At 40.9% G+C, this 14,584-nt stretch overlaps 3 protein-coding genes and 1 pseudogene across 4 annotated transcripts in view; 2 read left to right on the top strand and 2 right to left on the bottom strand.

Moving 5' to 3' along the window:
* Nucleotides 1–640: 640 nt before the first annotated feature.
* LOC101312546 lies at nucleotides 641–2,670 on the bottom strand (annotated as a pseudogene). The gene has a single exon (XR_184798.1). The product of XR_184798.1 is annotated as a probable splicing factor 3A subunit 1-like (transcript).
* Nucleotides 2,671–5,732: 3,062 nt separating this feature from the next.
* LOC101312260 (probable serine/threonine-protein kinase WNK2-like) lies at nucleotides 5,733–8,983 on the top strand. Its single transcript, XM_004300966.1, has 8 exons — nucleotides 5,733–5,980; nucleotides 6,180–6,217; nucleotides 6,367–6,594; nucleotides 6,690–6,913; nucleotides 7,021–7,178; nucleotides 7,752–7,935; nucleotides 8,025–8,147; nucleotides 8,256–8,983. Exons 1-8 carry the CDS (start codon nucleotides 5,900–5,902, stop codon nucleotides 8,981–8,983), a joined length of 1,764 nt encoding a protein of 587 aa, XP_004301014.1. The 5' UTR covers nucleotides 5,733–5,899.
* A 1,432-nt stretch (nucleotides 8,984–10,415) lies between these two features.
* LOC101314086 (elongation factor Tu, chloroplastic-like) lies at nucleotides 10,416–12,244 on the top strand. The gene has a single exon (XM_004299099.1). It carries the CDS (start codon nucleotides 10,556–10,558, stop codon nucleotides 11,999–12,001), a length of 1,446 nt encoding a protein of 481 aa, XP_004299147.1. The 5' UTR covers nucleotides 10,416–10,555; the 3' UTR covers nucleotides 12,002–12,244.
* A 1,370-nt stretch (nucleotides 12,245–13,614) lies between these two features.
* The window catches only part of LOC101313801 (protein DEHYDRATION-INDUCED 19 homolog 5-like), a 5,736-nt gene continuing 4,766 nt past the window's right edge, over nucleotides 13,615–14,584 (bottom strand). Inside the window, exon 5 of the mRNA XM_004299098.1 lies at nucleotides 13,615–14,026. Coding sequence (XP_004299146.1) covers nucleotides 13,918–14,026 — 109 coding nt within the window. The 3' untranslated portion in view covers nucleotides 13,615–13,917. The remainder of the gene's footprint in view (nucleotides 14,027–14,584) is intronic.

The following is a 14,584-nucleotide window of genomic DNA, read 5'->3' as shown; positions in this document are numbered from 1 at the left end:
ATCTTTTGATGTACAAATATTCCTTTGAATTATTCCATTATAGTACAGGCTTAACTGATAGAAGTTTGATGGTAGCTTGAAGAGCTAAAACAGTTAGACAGGGGATATTTACTTGAGCGATTAAAAGCTTGAACAAGAGGAGAGTTGTGCATCAGCTCCACTTGGATCAGTTTCACTTAATAACTGGTTTTTTTTTCTTCTAAATATCAGTGTTTTCTGCATTCGCATATTGAATTGGTGGTATATATTAATTCATCAATATTTGTAGTAATCACTTAAGAATCCGACAAAAAGTGAAAATGAAACTTAAAAAGTCTAACTGGTATTCATAATTCATGGTTAGTTGCTGATTGAGTACAAAGCTATATAAGCTCATGAGGTGACCAATCGCTAACTCAAATATCAATAGTAAAGTCAGGTATACTGGGTTTTTCATTTTCCTTGTCAGTTTATGATCATCAGGCAGAAGCAGCACCGAACCTGGTAGTAAAGATTAAGATATTAGTATCATCTCATAAACACAAAATCTGTGACATAAAATGATATAAATCTGTATAACAACAAAGAAGGTAAAAGGAATAACAAAAATCATAAAGAAGACAGTTGAAATTGCATTAACACAGAAATTGCAGCAAACCGTTCATCTCTTTCTTCCACCGCGCTCTCTTACTGTGAGACCTAGTGTTTGTCCTGCGCCAACATTGTAATATGCAAGGGACAAATTGTCTTTGAGAAAGCCCGGGTTTCCGCTCAATTTTTGTTTGTTTGCCGGAAGCTGGATTTCCCTAGAGATTTTCTCTTTCAGACCGCCAACAGTTTCAGACAGAGACTGCACTGTGATCTCCAAAAGTTGTCCTTTGAGGTTAACTTCATCAACATTGGGAACAGATATATTGATGCATACCGGTCCGGATGCTGTGCAAGAAATTCAGCTTCTGGAATAAGCATGGAATTATCAAGCTTCTGTCTCTTTGGCTTAGGTTCTGGATGAGGAGGTGTTGGTGGCCGTGCTTGAGGCAAAGGCTGTGGAGGCGTCATATCTGTAGGTGGAGGAATATAAGCCATCTGCATTGTTGTAAAATCAGTAACAGGAGGAGGTGGTACAGGTATACTAGCTGCAGGCATAAACATTGTTGGTATAGTAGGACCAAGCAATGGAAATTGGACAGGGAGACCAATGCTATTTGTACATGGATACTGAACTGTGTATGCAGGAACAAAAGGAAGATTCACAGCAAGATTGACTGCAGCATTGTTCACACCACCATTGTTATCCTTTCCATTGGTATACTGTGACATGGCATGATTTGCTACATGGCCAATGCGTCCAGCGTGGTCGTCACATATGACCTGCTGCTTTTCCTTGTTTTCAATCGCAGCCTTGACAGCACTGGAAACTTCTTCCTCTGTGGAACCAAATATATCAGGACGGGTTCTCGCTAGGTTCACAATGTTTCTTGAGATCTCTTCGTCCTGTGCAAGAACAAGACTAGTCTCCCGAATCTTCGCAAACATCCTTTCTTTTTGTTCTTTGTATCTTGGATCAATGAGAGAAATCCTCATGTGCTCAGACATCTCACTGTTAGGGACAAGCTCCCCAGTAATAGGGGAAATCGTCATGTCTCTTTCGGCACTGGATAGGATCATCCTCTCCTCAGGTCTCTTCCAGTTCTTCACAATTCTCATTGGTGGGTGTTCCACCTCTGTTACTTCCATGCCCTCTTCAACAAGCTGCATCTCTTCTTCATCCAAATCCATTTCGACTAGATTTCCCGACTCCTTGACAGTATCATCTGCTTCCATATATGTAACAACTTTGCTTCTCCTTATAACCTCTTCAAGGGTCAGTGGAGGAGGTAAGCAGCCGTCCTCCTCATCATCAAAGTCTATTACATCCACCACAACATGTTCATGCCAATCAATTGCAGCCATTTGTATCCTTTCCTGCTCAATCTCATCTTCGACCTTCTGCTTTGACTGCTTCTGATAATGCTCCCACTCCAGCCGATTCACACATCGTTCTAGCACACTGGTCATGTCTCTCACCCTCTTCTTCAGCTTCTCTGTCAACCCTTCCGGTGGCATCAACACCTTTGCATATGCATCCCTTAGAGAAGTGAAAAAGTTGAACAAGCTATGATTACGATTGAGAAAATAGAACTGGGGGTTACTCCTCAATCCTGACAGAAACGACTGGCCATTCCGAGCTGCAAATTGTGCTGTGAGCTTAATAACATCAAGTTCTTCTCCACTAATTCCTTGAGGAAGCCGAACAGTATACTCTTCGGGTTCTGGTTGTTCAGGCACTTTGCATTCATGTCTGACCTGGGGGAGGGAATCAGGCTTTGGTACAACATCTATAACCGGAGCTGGCTCTTCAGAAGACTGATCAAGCTGAGCACGGATTTCGGCCACCTTTTTCTGATAATATGCATGGTAGGGATGTAAGGATTTCAAAAAGCTGAATTTAGGATCTGGATTTAGTTTAATCTTGTCATTGATGACCATCTTCTCAAACTCTGGACCATATTTCGCAACGTTCTCGGCAGTTTTGTTGATGATTCTTTCTACTTCTGGAGGAGGAGTGATGATGCCAATATGCTTAGAATGTGTTGCAACAGAAGAAGTAGGAGGTGCCGGTATGGGCGAGATGGAACCAATCATCATCATACTGTCGCAGCCTGAGAAGAACAACGTAGGTTTTTTTTTGGTTATTGGTTATTGGCTTTACCCTTTTTATACAAAGGGCTTCAACTCACAAATTAATAACCATTGAGAGGTAAGAGCAATAGAAAACCTCATCTCCATAGGATTACTATAATCTATGTGTTTCTTTCCTTGCGCATGAAGTAAAGCTCACCGCCATTATTGACTGACCTATGCATGGATTCCATTGAAACAAGGGTAGCAAATATTAATGAATCCCTTCCTAGCTAGGCCTCTAATTAATTCAAAAGCTAATCTAACTTCTTGATTGTCTGGAAAAAACTGGAAAAAATCGAATCAATAAAGTTTTGAGATTCAAATATAATCAAATCAAGTTTTAAAATTTGAATCAATTGGATCTATTCTTAAGATAATGGAGATCTAATCAGACATCAAAGTCCTCCTAAAACTGTGCTACATTTCCTCTACTGTTACGGTTAATCAACTGATCATACAAATCCCTTCATGATTCTTTTGATCATACAAATCCCTTCATTAACTCGCCATATTTAACCCAAAAAATGAACTGTCAATCTAGAACCTACTAACCTAAACGTACGTCTATTTAAACCTGTATATTGTCTCCATATTTTGTTCATCTTTGAAAACTCTAGCTATCTTCTTCTTCTTTCTATCGATGATCACAAATGAATGCCTCAATGGAATCCATCGTCGTTGGTGTGCGTAGGAGGAGCGCAAGACTCCAAATCCTTGGCAAAAAGCCTTTCTACGGTAAATGCATCTCTTACCCAGTGCCTATGAAGCGCGTGGTCCATGCCAAAATTTGCAATTGTGCCGGACACACAGCAATTGATGGCTTTCATAGGATGAACCTGACTTGTGAAGGCAGAACACCCAGTCATCGTTTACCTGCCATGACTGCTGCCACGGCCTCTCGTCACAATCCTTATGCTTGGATTCTACACACGGGATCAAACACCCACATCACAAATGATCCCCATGCTTTAATCTCGAGCATACCATGGCACTGCTGACACAGTTGGTAGCGTTGTCTCTGGTCAAGGTTTGTAAGTTTCAAAAATTGAAACCACATCTCTCTCTCCCTCTCATTCTCCTATAGGTCGATAACTCTATGACGTTCCATATTGTCTCAATTCTACTGCCAATATATATACTATCTGTTAAGATATATATCCCACGTCGGGAATATGGGACCTTGCCTGTGGGTTAATAAGAGTTTGGGCCACTCCACCCATTGCCAATTGGTTTTGGATGTGAACCCCAGACTACTTTATCATGGTATCAGAGCGGGTTACTCACGTCCACGTGTGAAGCCTAATGGCCACACGAACTCCACGTCACCCAAATGTTGTCCACGTGTTAGGCTTGAAGATTCGCCACACGTGCGGGGACGTGTTGAGATATATATCCCACATCGGGAATATGAGACCTTGCCTGTGGGTTAATAAGAGTTTGGGCCACTCCACCCATTGCCAATTGGTTTTGGATGTGAACCCCATACTACTTTATCACTGTGAGAAGATGGATCAGAGTGGCAGGGGCAAAGGTTTTGCATCAGTTGGTCTGTTGACTGGGATGGTTGGATTTGACAACGGTTTTAAAGAGCTGAGGTTTTCGGAGAGTTTTCTGAAGAAAGGGATGGATTTGATGGATGAACCAAAGCGTGCGGAGCTGAATGGTTGGTGAGAGGGTTAAGCTGGAGGTTGCTGCATTGAAGCTTTTTGCTGAGTAATAATGGATTTTATAAATCGAATCTTTTTACTACTCTTTCGGCAAATTCTGTCTAGATGTGTGACACTCTTGCTTAGGGCATCCATCAACCCATGTTTTTCGCCACCTTACTTCCTCTAGGATCTCATTGTTAGCTATCAACTTGTCATTCATGTCCATTGGGCAAGTCTACCAAATTACCTTTTGAATCATCAGAGTCTCCAAACAATTGGCGAAACGCCTTTCTACGGTAAAACCTAAATACATCTTGCATCTTTCACCATTCCATCGATTCTTAGAGCGAGTTAATTCCCAACATGCCTTGCCTTTCATTTTTGTTGGTAAGTTGTGAACAAATAATATTGGTTTTAAGTATATTCTTTTATAGAATGGTAACTGTAGTGTTGATCATTTTTTCACGATACAACGACATAAATGAAGGAAGATCCTAAAAAGTTAATCACATGCACTACTACTAGCAGGGGTGCTGCAAGATGAGGAAGGCAACGAATTCAAGCTCGATTGTATACGTTCCTGAAACAAATGGGCTCAATGAAGACTGCAGAAAATATACACTGGACAAATATTTGTTTGATGGTGATGGTGCTTGAATTACCTAACTAATGAAGAAGGAAGATCAAACAAAGTTGTTACAAAACGTTCATGCATGTATCGTCCTGGTTTCACATAAACACATCACGTATTGCCGGTACTGCCATTTCAAGCTTCCAACTAGTTTTGTATGGTATAAGACCGTGATTCACAAATACGACTCCCTTGAGATGTTTAAGTTCCCTACGTGTGCATAATGAAATTGATATCTATATCGATCTCACTTGATCATCATCAACACAAAATTGGTATTGATGCCTAATGCATCTAACTCAGACATAACATAAGATATCGGATTTCCTCAACCTTGACTTGTATCACAAGCCAAAACATGGTTAAAGCTTACAAAGTCCAAACACGTGATGCTCTCGTATATATTCGGCATCTTTCCCCCTAAATCTCAACTCTCACGTCTAGGATTATAATACACAAGAGTCGTGATCATATCGTAAAAATCTCTATGCTGTTGCCTGTTGGACCTTTTATTTCATATGCAAACTTCCCGAGTTGGTGTGTATTATTGAAGAAGAGGGAAAGAAAAAGTAAAAGCCAATCAAAGCCAGAAGGCGCGCATAGCACATGTCCAATCCCACATATGACCCCCTAAGAGCCACCCAGCCAAAGCCGACCTTTTTCTCTTCCAAATCCTCCAAAATCTGAGAAACCCAGAATTTTTATAAGCCCTGAATGTGACAGACTCTCTAAAAATCTAAACCGTCTTCTCATTCTCACGCTTCTTTGTCTTCTTCTTCTTCCTTCTTCTTATTCGGTTCTGCTTTGTTTCCATTTTTGGCGGGGTTCTAATTGGGTTTGTTGCATTGACAATTCGAGAATTGGAATTGGGTATCGATCTGAATCCGATTTTGGGTTTGATTTGATCGGAAAGCAAATGGATTTGCCGTCGGACCAGGAAGGGGATGATGCTGAAGCTGAGTTCGTCGAGGTTGATCCAACTGGTCGTTACGGACGGGTCAGTAGTTCAATTATTATTGCGTAATTTCGATAAAGTTTTGATTTTTATTACTTTGATTTAGCTGTTCTAATGTTGCAAAGTTGCAAGTTGTAAGCTTTGTATCAAGTACTGATTTTTGGGTTGATTTATATGAGTTTGATTTGATGTTTGTGAATTGTGAGTGATGAGTTGTGTTTGGTTTTTGGTGATTTTGCAGTATAAAGAGGTTTTAGGCAAAGGGGCTTTCAAGAAAGTGTATCCTTTTTTGCTCCTTTACTTTATCAAAGTTTTGTTTTTTTATAATGCTTCAAAGTTTGGATTTTTAGTTTGATGTAGAATGGTGTAATGCCAGAGTGGTTGTAGACATTTTGTGCGTCCTTGATCGGTTTTCGTGGGGAAATTAGATACCGAGCTTTTGATGAATTGGAAGGAATTGAAGTAGCTTGGAATCAGGTTAGGGTGGCAGATCTGTTGCGCAACTCTGAAGATTTGGAGCGGCTTTATTCGGAAGTTCATCTGCTCAAGACTCTGAAGCACAAGAATATTATCAAGTTTTACAACTCTTGGGTTGATATCAAGCATGAAAACATCAACTTCATTACAGAGATTTTCACCTCGGGAACCTTGAGGCAGTGAGTTTTGGATGTTCTGTTTGTCCTGTTAATGTTCAATTTGTGTAACTCGTTTGTACTTTTTATTTAGTGTTTTAATGTTTAATCTGATGCAGATACCGGAGGAAACATAAGAATGTTGATTTGAGGGCCTTAAAGAAGTGGTCTAGGCAGATCTTAGAAGGCCTTCTGTATCTTCATCGGCATGACCCGCCAGTTATTCACCGAGATTTGAAGTGTGACAACATTTTTGTCAATGGGAACCAAGGTGAGGTGAAAATTGGTGACTTAGGACTTGCTGCTATTCTTCGTCAGGCTCGTTCAGCTCACAGTGTTATTGGTGAGAATTATAAATATCATCATCATCTTTATTTCTCTTTTGCCATGATACTACTGCAGAATCATCTGGCATCAGAGCTGACATTGCAATTATTTCTGTTTCTTAAGGTACTCCTGAGTTTATGGCTCCAGAGCTTTATGAAGAGGAATATAATGAGCTTGTCGACATTTATGCCTTTGGCATGTGCTTATTAGAGTTGGTGACCTTTGAGTATCCTTATGTTGAGTGTACTAATGCTGCTCAGATCTTCAAGAAAGTGACATCAGTAAGGCCTTCATGACCTTTACTCTATATAAAGTTGATATGCAGTTGTTATTGATATATAATTAATGTAATTTTTCTGTTAAACTAATTGAAAATTTTATATTTTTTGGTAATCGAAAGTTATGTCATCAAAAGTGTCTAATTGTCACAATCAGTACATTTTTAGACCTGCATGTGGTAATTTAATTTTAGCTATGTGATGCTGATTATTCTCTTTTGGTCATGATTCTTTGCATATAAACTTTTGCCAATCTCACTAAGCTACTATTCTTTTCTCTTACCACATTGCGGTGGTTTTCTTGACAGTTTCTAAGATATTGGTAGCGTCCTGTACATTTAATTTTTATATACTATGGCTTGTCAACTTTCAATTGTTGACATTATATGTAATCTCCCATTAGATTCTTGATATATAATGATTTGATGGCTTATTTCCCGTAAGTTTAAACTATTTTGCTGCCATTTTGCTTATTTCCCCTCCCCAGACCATTGGAAAACTGCAAACATACATGTTATATTATAACATAATTCTTATAACATTTGTTATATTTTTTCTTTTACTTTTCAATGATAGGGAGTAAAGCCAGCATCATTGTCAAAAGTGTCAGATCCCGGAGTAAAAGCATTTATAGAAAAATGCATTGTAAAAGTGTCCGATCGTTTGCCTGCTGAGGCACTTTTAATGGATCCTTTTCTTCAATCAGATGGGGATCGGGAAAGTATTCCTCATTCTCTACAACCCAAATCTCATTATCCAGGTAAGCATTACTTGTTTCTCTAGTGCTCAAAACAGTGTGTGTCTTATTCACATCACATTTTTTATTTTATTTTTGTATGTTAGGTGCAGAAGGTACTTCTGATGAGAATGATGGTGTAGATCTTCATTCTGAGTTGGGCAGAGACTTCACGGTGCAAGGCCAGAGGAAAGATGACACAATTTTTCTGAAACTACGAATTGCAGATTCTACAGGTTATCCTTTCATTCTTCTCCATTTTATCCACTGTACTTAGTTTTCACTGAAAACGAATATTACCACATACCACCGCTCTTAAACTGAAGAAGTGTCTCTTGGGTCAGGTCATTTTCGAAATATCCACTTTCCATTTGATATTGGTGAAGACACTGCAATTGCTGTTGCTAGTGAAATGGTTCAAGAGTTGGATCTGACAGATCAAGATGTTTCAACAATTGCTGAACTCATCGACTCTGAGATTCAGTCCCATATTCCAGATTGGATTTCTGGAGATAATCTTGATATTGATGTGTCAACTTCTAATAGCCCAGTTTCTGACTTCAAGGAAGATGCTTCTCCACTGATAAATGAGTTCAGTAATCTAGCATTAGAACGATTGCCTTCAGGCCGCAAATACTGGTCCGACTCTCCCAAGGCATGCACAAGTAATGGAAACTCTCCACTGAAGCATGGTTATTCTAACATGCATTCTCCAGTGGATTCAGTCAATAATACAAGAGGTAGTGAAGACAATGATAATTCTCCTGATAGTCGAGAAATATCTCCTCGAAATGAAGATGATCCAAACGGTGCAGAAAACTCTGATTTAATGAATGGCGATAGTCTTGATGCTGCTATTGATCTGCATAATAGAAATGGAGCTCATTTATTTGAACCAGAAGAAGTCAAGATCGTTGTTGAGAAACTTGAGAATCTATTGGTGCAACAGAAAAAGGAACTGGATGAACTCAAAAGGAAGCATGATTTAGAGATATCAGATGTCCTGCATGAATTACCTCCAGCTTTCTGTCAGAAGGTTTTAGATAATTGTAAGTTGAAGATTTCACTCTGAAATGCATCATGGGGCACACTGCTAAACCAAGAAGTCGGAAGAAGTGTGCTGGGGCTTCTCTCCAGTTTCTAGTGATTGGATGATGGATATATAGTATTTTTTTTTTTTTTTTTTTTTTTTTTTCTGGTATGCCAGTAACAGATTGTAGAAACCTCAGAGATATTTTATACATCAGTAAGTTGGGAGGCATGGGCTGGTAATAGTTTGAAGGACAGTCGAGATTGTTATCTATATCAGCTTTCAGAGCGAGCCCCATGAAATCTCAAACCTGATGAGTCACATACCTGTGTAACATTAGCCCACGCCTCAAATCAACATGCCATCCGTAACGTAGTGTGATACGGGTGATCAAATTGGTTGGAGTGTATACATTGTACAGATAATTCATTTCCTTCTTTTTTTCAGTTTCAGCTATCAGACTTGCTTCCGGGCACTGTCCAGAATATGCGATTATCAATGTTTAACGTTTTTGGTTAATTTATTTTGGGTTACTTAGCAGTGTTTGTTGATTACTCTTGTCATTCAGAACATACTGTTTTCTTACTGGTAGTGACGTTCAAATCACCAGACCATAACATGAGAGGCTGGTGCTTGTGACACCTTCTATGGTTGATTTTGACTCCACGGTATTACCTAAAACAAAGGTATTTGAATGAACTGCGTGGCACAATGGGATTCTGGTTTTCCAGGTTGGGAAGCCATGAACACAATGAATGAAATCACCATCAGTCTCTCTCATAGTGCATGTATGGATGATATAACCTCTTGGAGATTTAGAGCCTCAAATGAGTTGAAGGGGCAATGGCTTCTTCTGACTAGTCTTGACTCTTGCCTACTTACAACGAATAAAGTGTCGACCCTGGAAGCAGTTGAGGCAAGTTTTTTATTTACCTCCTGAAAACATGAATGGAACTTTACCCTGTTCGGGTGAAACTTTTGCTGCTTTGAGGAAGCAGAAAAAACTCATACGAGTCATGACATACCAAACTCAGCAATATGATATTCACGACCAATGTTAATACCACTCGTATAGTTATTTGCACGTATTGTGTGGAGCCATATGCAGCTCGAGAGATCAAACATTTATAATAAGATTACTTATTTAAAATGTGACCTCGTTTATTTCGATCATCATTTATGTTGTCTCATATTCACGACTTCTTTCATTTATGTTCTCTGATTCATGACAACTTTAACTTGATATCCACCCCGATTATTTCGGTCTCCATTTATGCCGTCTCCGATTCATGATTTCTTCTATTTTCTTCTAAAGAAAATGGTATGAAAGTAGAAAGGGTTTTAGTTTTTACAGTAGGTGTAAAGTAGTACAGAAGGTCCAAACACCCACCAGTGACCCATACCACAAATCCCTCCAAAACCCCTCTTGAGGCAGAGAAATGGATAGAACACTCCATATGAGGCCCTCTTTTATCATCTCTTCCTAACAGGATAACATTTCCCCCAAACCCTCTCACTCTCTCTACTCTCTTCAGCTCCCCCCAAATCCCAATCCCAATCCCTATCTTCTTCTTCTTCTTCTTCCTCTTCAGAGAAGAAGACCCAATTAGAGCCATGGCAATCTCAACAGCAGCAGCAGCTTCATCTAAGCTCACATACCCTTATGTCTCCTCCTCACCTTCCTCAAACCCTTGTTCCTTCTCAATTAGACCCACTTCCAAGCTCACCCATCTCTCCTCTTCCTTCCTTAACCCCTCCACCATCCTCCACCTCACCCCTACTCCCTCCACCACGCGCCACACCCTCACGCGCCGCTCCTTCACCGTCAAGGCCGCGCGTGGCAAGTTCGAGCGCAAGAAGCCCCACGTCAACATCGGCACCATCGGCCACGTCGACCACGGCAAGACCACCCTCACCGCCGCCCTCACCATGGCCCTCGCCTCCATGGGCAACAGCGTCGCCAAGAAGTACGACGAAATCGACGCCGCGCCGGAGGAACGCGCGCGTGGGATCACCATCAACACCGCCACCGTCGAGTACGAGACCGAGAGCCGCCACTACGCCCACGTCGACTGCCCCGGCCACGCCGATTACGTCAAGAACATGATCACCGGCGCCGCCCAGATGGACGGCGCCATCCTCGTCTGCTCCGGCGCCGACGGCCCAATGCCGCAGACCAAGGAGCACATCCTGCTCGCTAAGCAAGTAGGGGTGCCAAACATGGTGGTCTTCCTCAACAAACAGGACCAGGTCGACGACGAGGAGCTGCTCGAGCTCGTCGAGCTGGAGGTGCGTGAGTTGCTGTCGTCCTATGAGTTTCCCGGTGATGATGTGCCCATCATTTCCGGGTCGGCTTTGTTAGCTCTAGAGGCCCTTATGGCCAACCCTGCTATTAAGCGCGGTGAGGATAAGTGGGTTGATAAGATTTATGAGCTTATGGATGCTGTTGATAGTTATATCCCGATTCCGCAAAGGCAGACTGAGCTGCCGTTTTTGATGGCTATTGAAGATGTGTTTTCTATCACGGGACGTGGGACTGTGGCCACTGGCCGTGTCGAGAGGGGTACTATTAAGACTGGGGATACAGTTGACATTGTTGGGTTGAAGGATACTAGGAGCACCACTGTGACTGGTGTGGAGATGTTTCAGAAGATTCTTGATGAGGCTTTGGCTGGAGACAATGTGGGGTTGTTGCTTAGGGGTATTCAGAAGATTGATATCCAGAGAGGGATGGTTTTGGCTAAGCCGGGGACTATTACCCCGCATACTAAGTTTGAGGCGATTGTGTATGTGTTGAAGAAGGAAGAGGGCGGTAGGCATTCGCCCTTTTTCTCTGGTTATAGGCCACAGTTTTACATGAGGACTACTGATGTCACCGGTAAAGTGACTCAGATTATGAATGATAAGGATGAGGAGTCCAAGATGGTTATGCCTGGTGATCGTGTCAAGATTATTGTCGAATTGATTGTGCCTGTGGCTTGTGAGTCGGGAATGAGGTTTGCTATCAGAGAAGGAGGGAAGACTGTTGGAGCAGGTGTTATTGGAGCCATACTTGAGTGATAAAACAGGAGAGCTTGCATGGTGCTCTTCACTTTGTTTTTGTGGTGTCAAACTCGAACTCTCAACTTAATTTTATTTAGTTTTGACATTTTTAAGCGATTTTCACCATCAAATGTTATATATTTTGTAGGATCATTTGCCATTTGTTCTTATTCGGTTGCCAGCTTAGTTTGATAATATTTTTGTGATGATTCAATATTGACTTAAGTTAAACCAAATGGTGACATGAATTCCCTTTCAATCAAGCTGATACTTCCATTTGGTTTGTACTCATGAAACTGAAGGTGTGGCATTTGCTTTCTTTCACCCAATAAAGCTGTTTGGTGTTGTATGCCTCTGGTTACAATTGTTAGCATTAAAGGTCTAGGATTTACTTGTTTCTTGAATTGGCTGATTTTGATGAGTATCATGCAAAACATGCATTGCATCAAGGATGCAAAACTTCCAATTCTTGTGAAGTTGAGATATTGAAAAACGAATTCGACATGCATTTGCTCCTGAAAGCTACGCCTAAGATACTTTTCGAAGCTTCTTGCTTACCATGTTATGTTATGGTCTCCATGTTAATCCATCTTCAGTTGGTGGAATTGTTTTTGCATAGCCCTTCACTGTTTCTTTACTATTGTTACATGAACCGCTTCCCAAACTACGCCTTATTCTTTTCTCTGAGTTTCTAATTCCAAAATTTCCAATCGCAAATGCGAGGTCTGGATGATCTATCCTCCAAATTCCAATACCACTTGTGCTTCCGATTATACTTGTAAAGAAATGAATACATCTTCTTCATTTTACAGGCTGATTATCTGTTTTTGGATCATGGATTGAGCCATTTCTACCCACTGCATTTTGTCATTCATAGTTAGAAATGCTAAATCTCCAAAGATATATTAGTTGGACACATCGAGTTAGCTACCGCCAGATTAATGACTCGCTACTTAAAATCCAGATAAACTGAAGTAATGGAGAACATCACTGAGTTGGTTGAGTATGTATGATGGATCGATCAGTCAGAAGACATTTGATCTAAATCGGGTTAGACAGATTGAATGGTATTATGATACGTAGTAGTTTGGGAAGATAAATAGCAACTAAGAAAACATGTTCAGATCATGAGTGTGTTCCCAAACAGGCACACATGAACTGCAGCCTTGCAGGTTTAGTTTCTCCTATTTTTGTTTGAAACTGTAAACATAGAGAGCCTTAAACATAGAATCTCATGAAACAACAGGGGGTTAAACGTGAATATGTATTTGCCTTGGGAATCCATGTATGCTTCTGATCTTACCTCCAAGTAACTTGAGCACTACTTAGGCAAATGTAAGAATCATATTTTCCGAATTCCTTAGCTTGTACCTCTGAGAAAATTATACAGCGCACCCGCCCATCTCCGCTGTCCATTTGACGCTGACTTTTGACTTTTTCAAAATGGACGGCGGAGATGGACGGGTGGGCTGAATACGCTCTCGTACCTCTGCATGACCAGCAATGGATGAAAATTTTGAGACTTGCAAAATCAATTCTCAATCTACCAAGCTTGGATTTGACTCCAATTCTTCAGCAATGGATCAAACTAGTAAACATTGCCATCAATATATAGACAATAGAGTAAAAGAGGATATATCGATCAATACTATAATTAAGCTCTGCTCATTAAGAAAGTCGCCTCTAAAATATATAAATAGCCATATAGGATAAATAGTATACAGTCATGTGTATACATAGTGTCTCATTGCAGACAATGACTCTATCTAAAGATAACTTCTCTCTGTAAATACCCTAATATAGATTGACTTCCTAAAACCACGCTCCGGTAGATTCATTGCCTACTGACATACTGATACAGCAGCATCCTTGGTGACTGATGAGATGATCAATATCCTGCATCTTCCGCTTTAAGTCTTTAGCTCAGAAGCAGTTCATAGATCTGAAAATATGGTTGATGCAATCAACTGTTGCACAAATGTTGCCCTCTGCCTTCTCTCTTCATTATCCTTTTCACAACCTTCATCTGGCAAAGATGGCGCGCTGCACAAACAAAAGGTATTAGCAACAGGGCATCAGTTGCCTATTTTCATAAAGAGGCTTTATGTTTTTGTGTACCCTCAAAATGCTAGTTTATTTGACATGTCAGTTACTACCCTACCCAACAGATCAACTGAATGGCAGTCCAAGAGTTAAATGGGGCTTTGATTGGACGACAAACAAGACAAATTTCTTTGGTGACAACACTGATAAGGTAAAATGACAAAATGTGCAGATTTTGGCAAGGATTCCTAATGTGATTTCATCCTTCTCATGGGAAACTACGAAACTGGTCTGATGGATTATGATACTTCTTGATCTTTAGGGTTTAAGAGATTGGAAGATGGCACAGACAAATTCAGAGACAAACTTCAACACCTCTTTAAAATTCAGAGACAAACTCGCCGGGGTGGAGGCGTGCCTTCGTCGGACGGAGCTCCGTACTCACTTGCGCACGTGCGCTCCACATCGTTTTCATATATGAGGCCGGATATGGAGCGCACGTGCACACGGAGCTCCGTTCGCCAGCGTCCGGTGCCGACGAAGGCGCGCCTCCCCCCC

The sequence above is a fragment of the Fragaria vesca genome, linkage group LG5 (assembly GCF_000184155.1).
Source record: "Fragaria vesca subsp. vesca linkage group LG5, FraVesHawaii_1.0, whole genome shotgun sequence".
Lineage (NCBI taxonomy): Eukaryota > Viridiplantae > Streptophyta > Magnoliopsida > Rosales > Rosaceae > Fragaria > Fragaria vesca.
The sequence above is the reverse complement of the archived record's forward strand: the minus strand, read 5'-3'. Positions and strand labels throughout refer to the sequence as shown.

What these genes read in the sequence shown, in the direction of transcription:
- LOC101314086 (XM_004299099.1), top strand. Translation starts at nt 10,556, where the DNA reads ATGGCAATCTCAACAGCAGCAGCAGCTTCATCTAAGCTCACATACCCT.
- LOC101312260 (XM_004300966.1), top strand. Translation starts at nt 5,900, where the DNA reads ATGGATTTGCCGTCGGACCAGGAAGGGGATGATGCTGAAGCTGAGTTC. An exon ending in AAAGGGGCTTTCAAGAAAGT is followed by an intron (nt 6,218 to 6,366) that starts GTATCCTTTTTT and finishes TGGGGAAATTAG; the next exon opens with ATACCGAGCTTTTGATGAAT. An exon ending in ACGAATTGCAGATTCTACAG is followed by an intron (nt 8,148 to 8,255) that starts GTTATCCTTTCA and finishes CTCTTGGGTCAG; the next exon opens with GTCATTTTCGAAATATCCAC.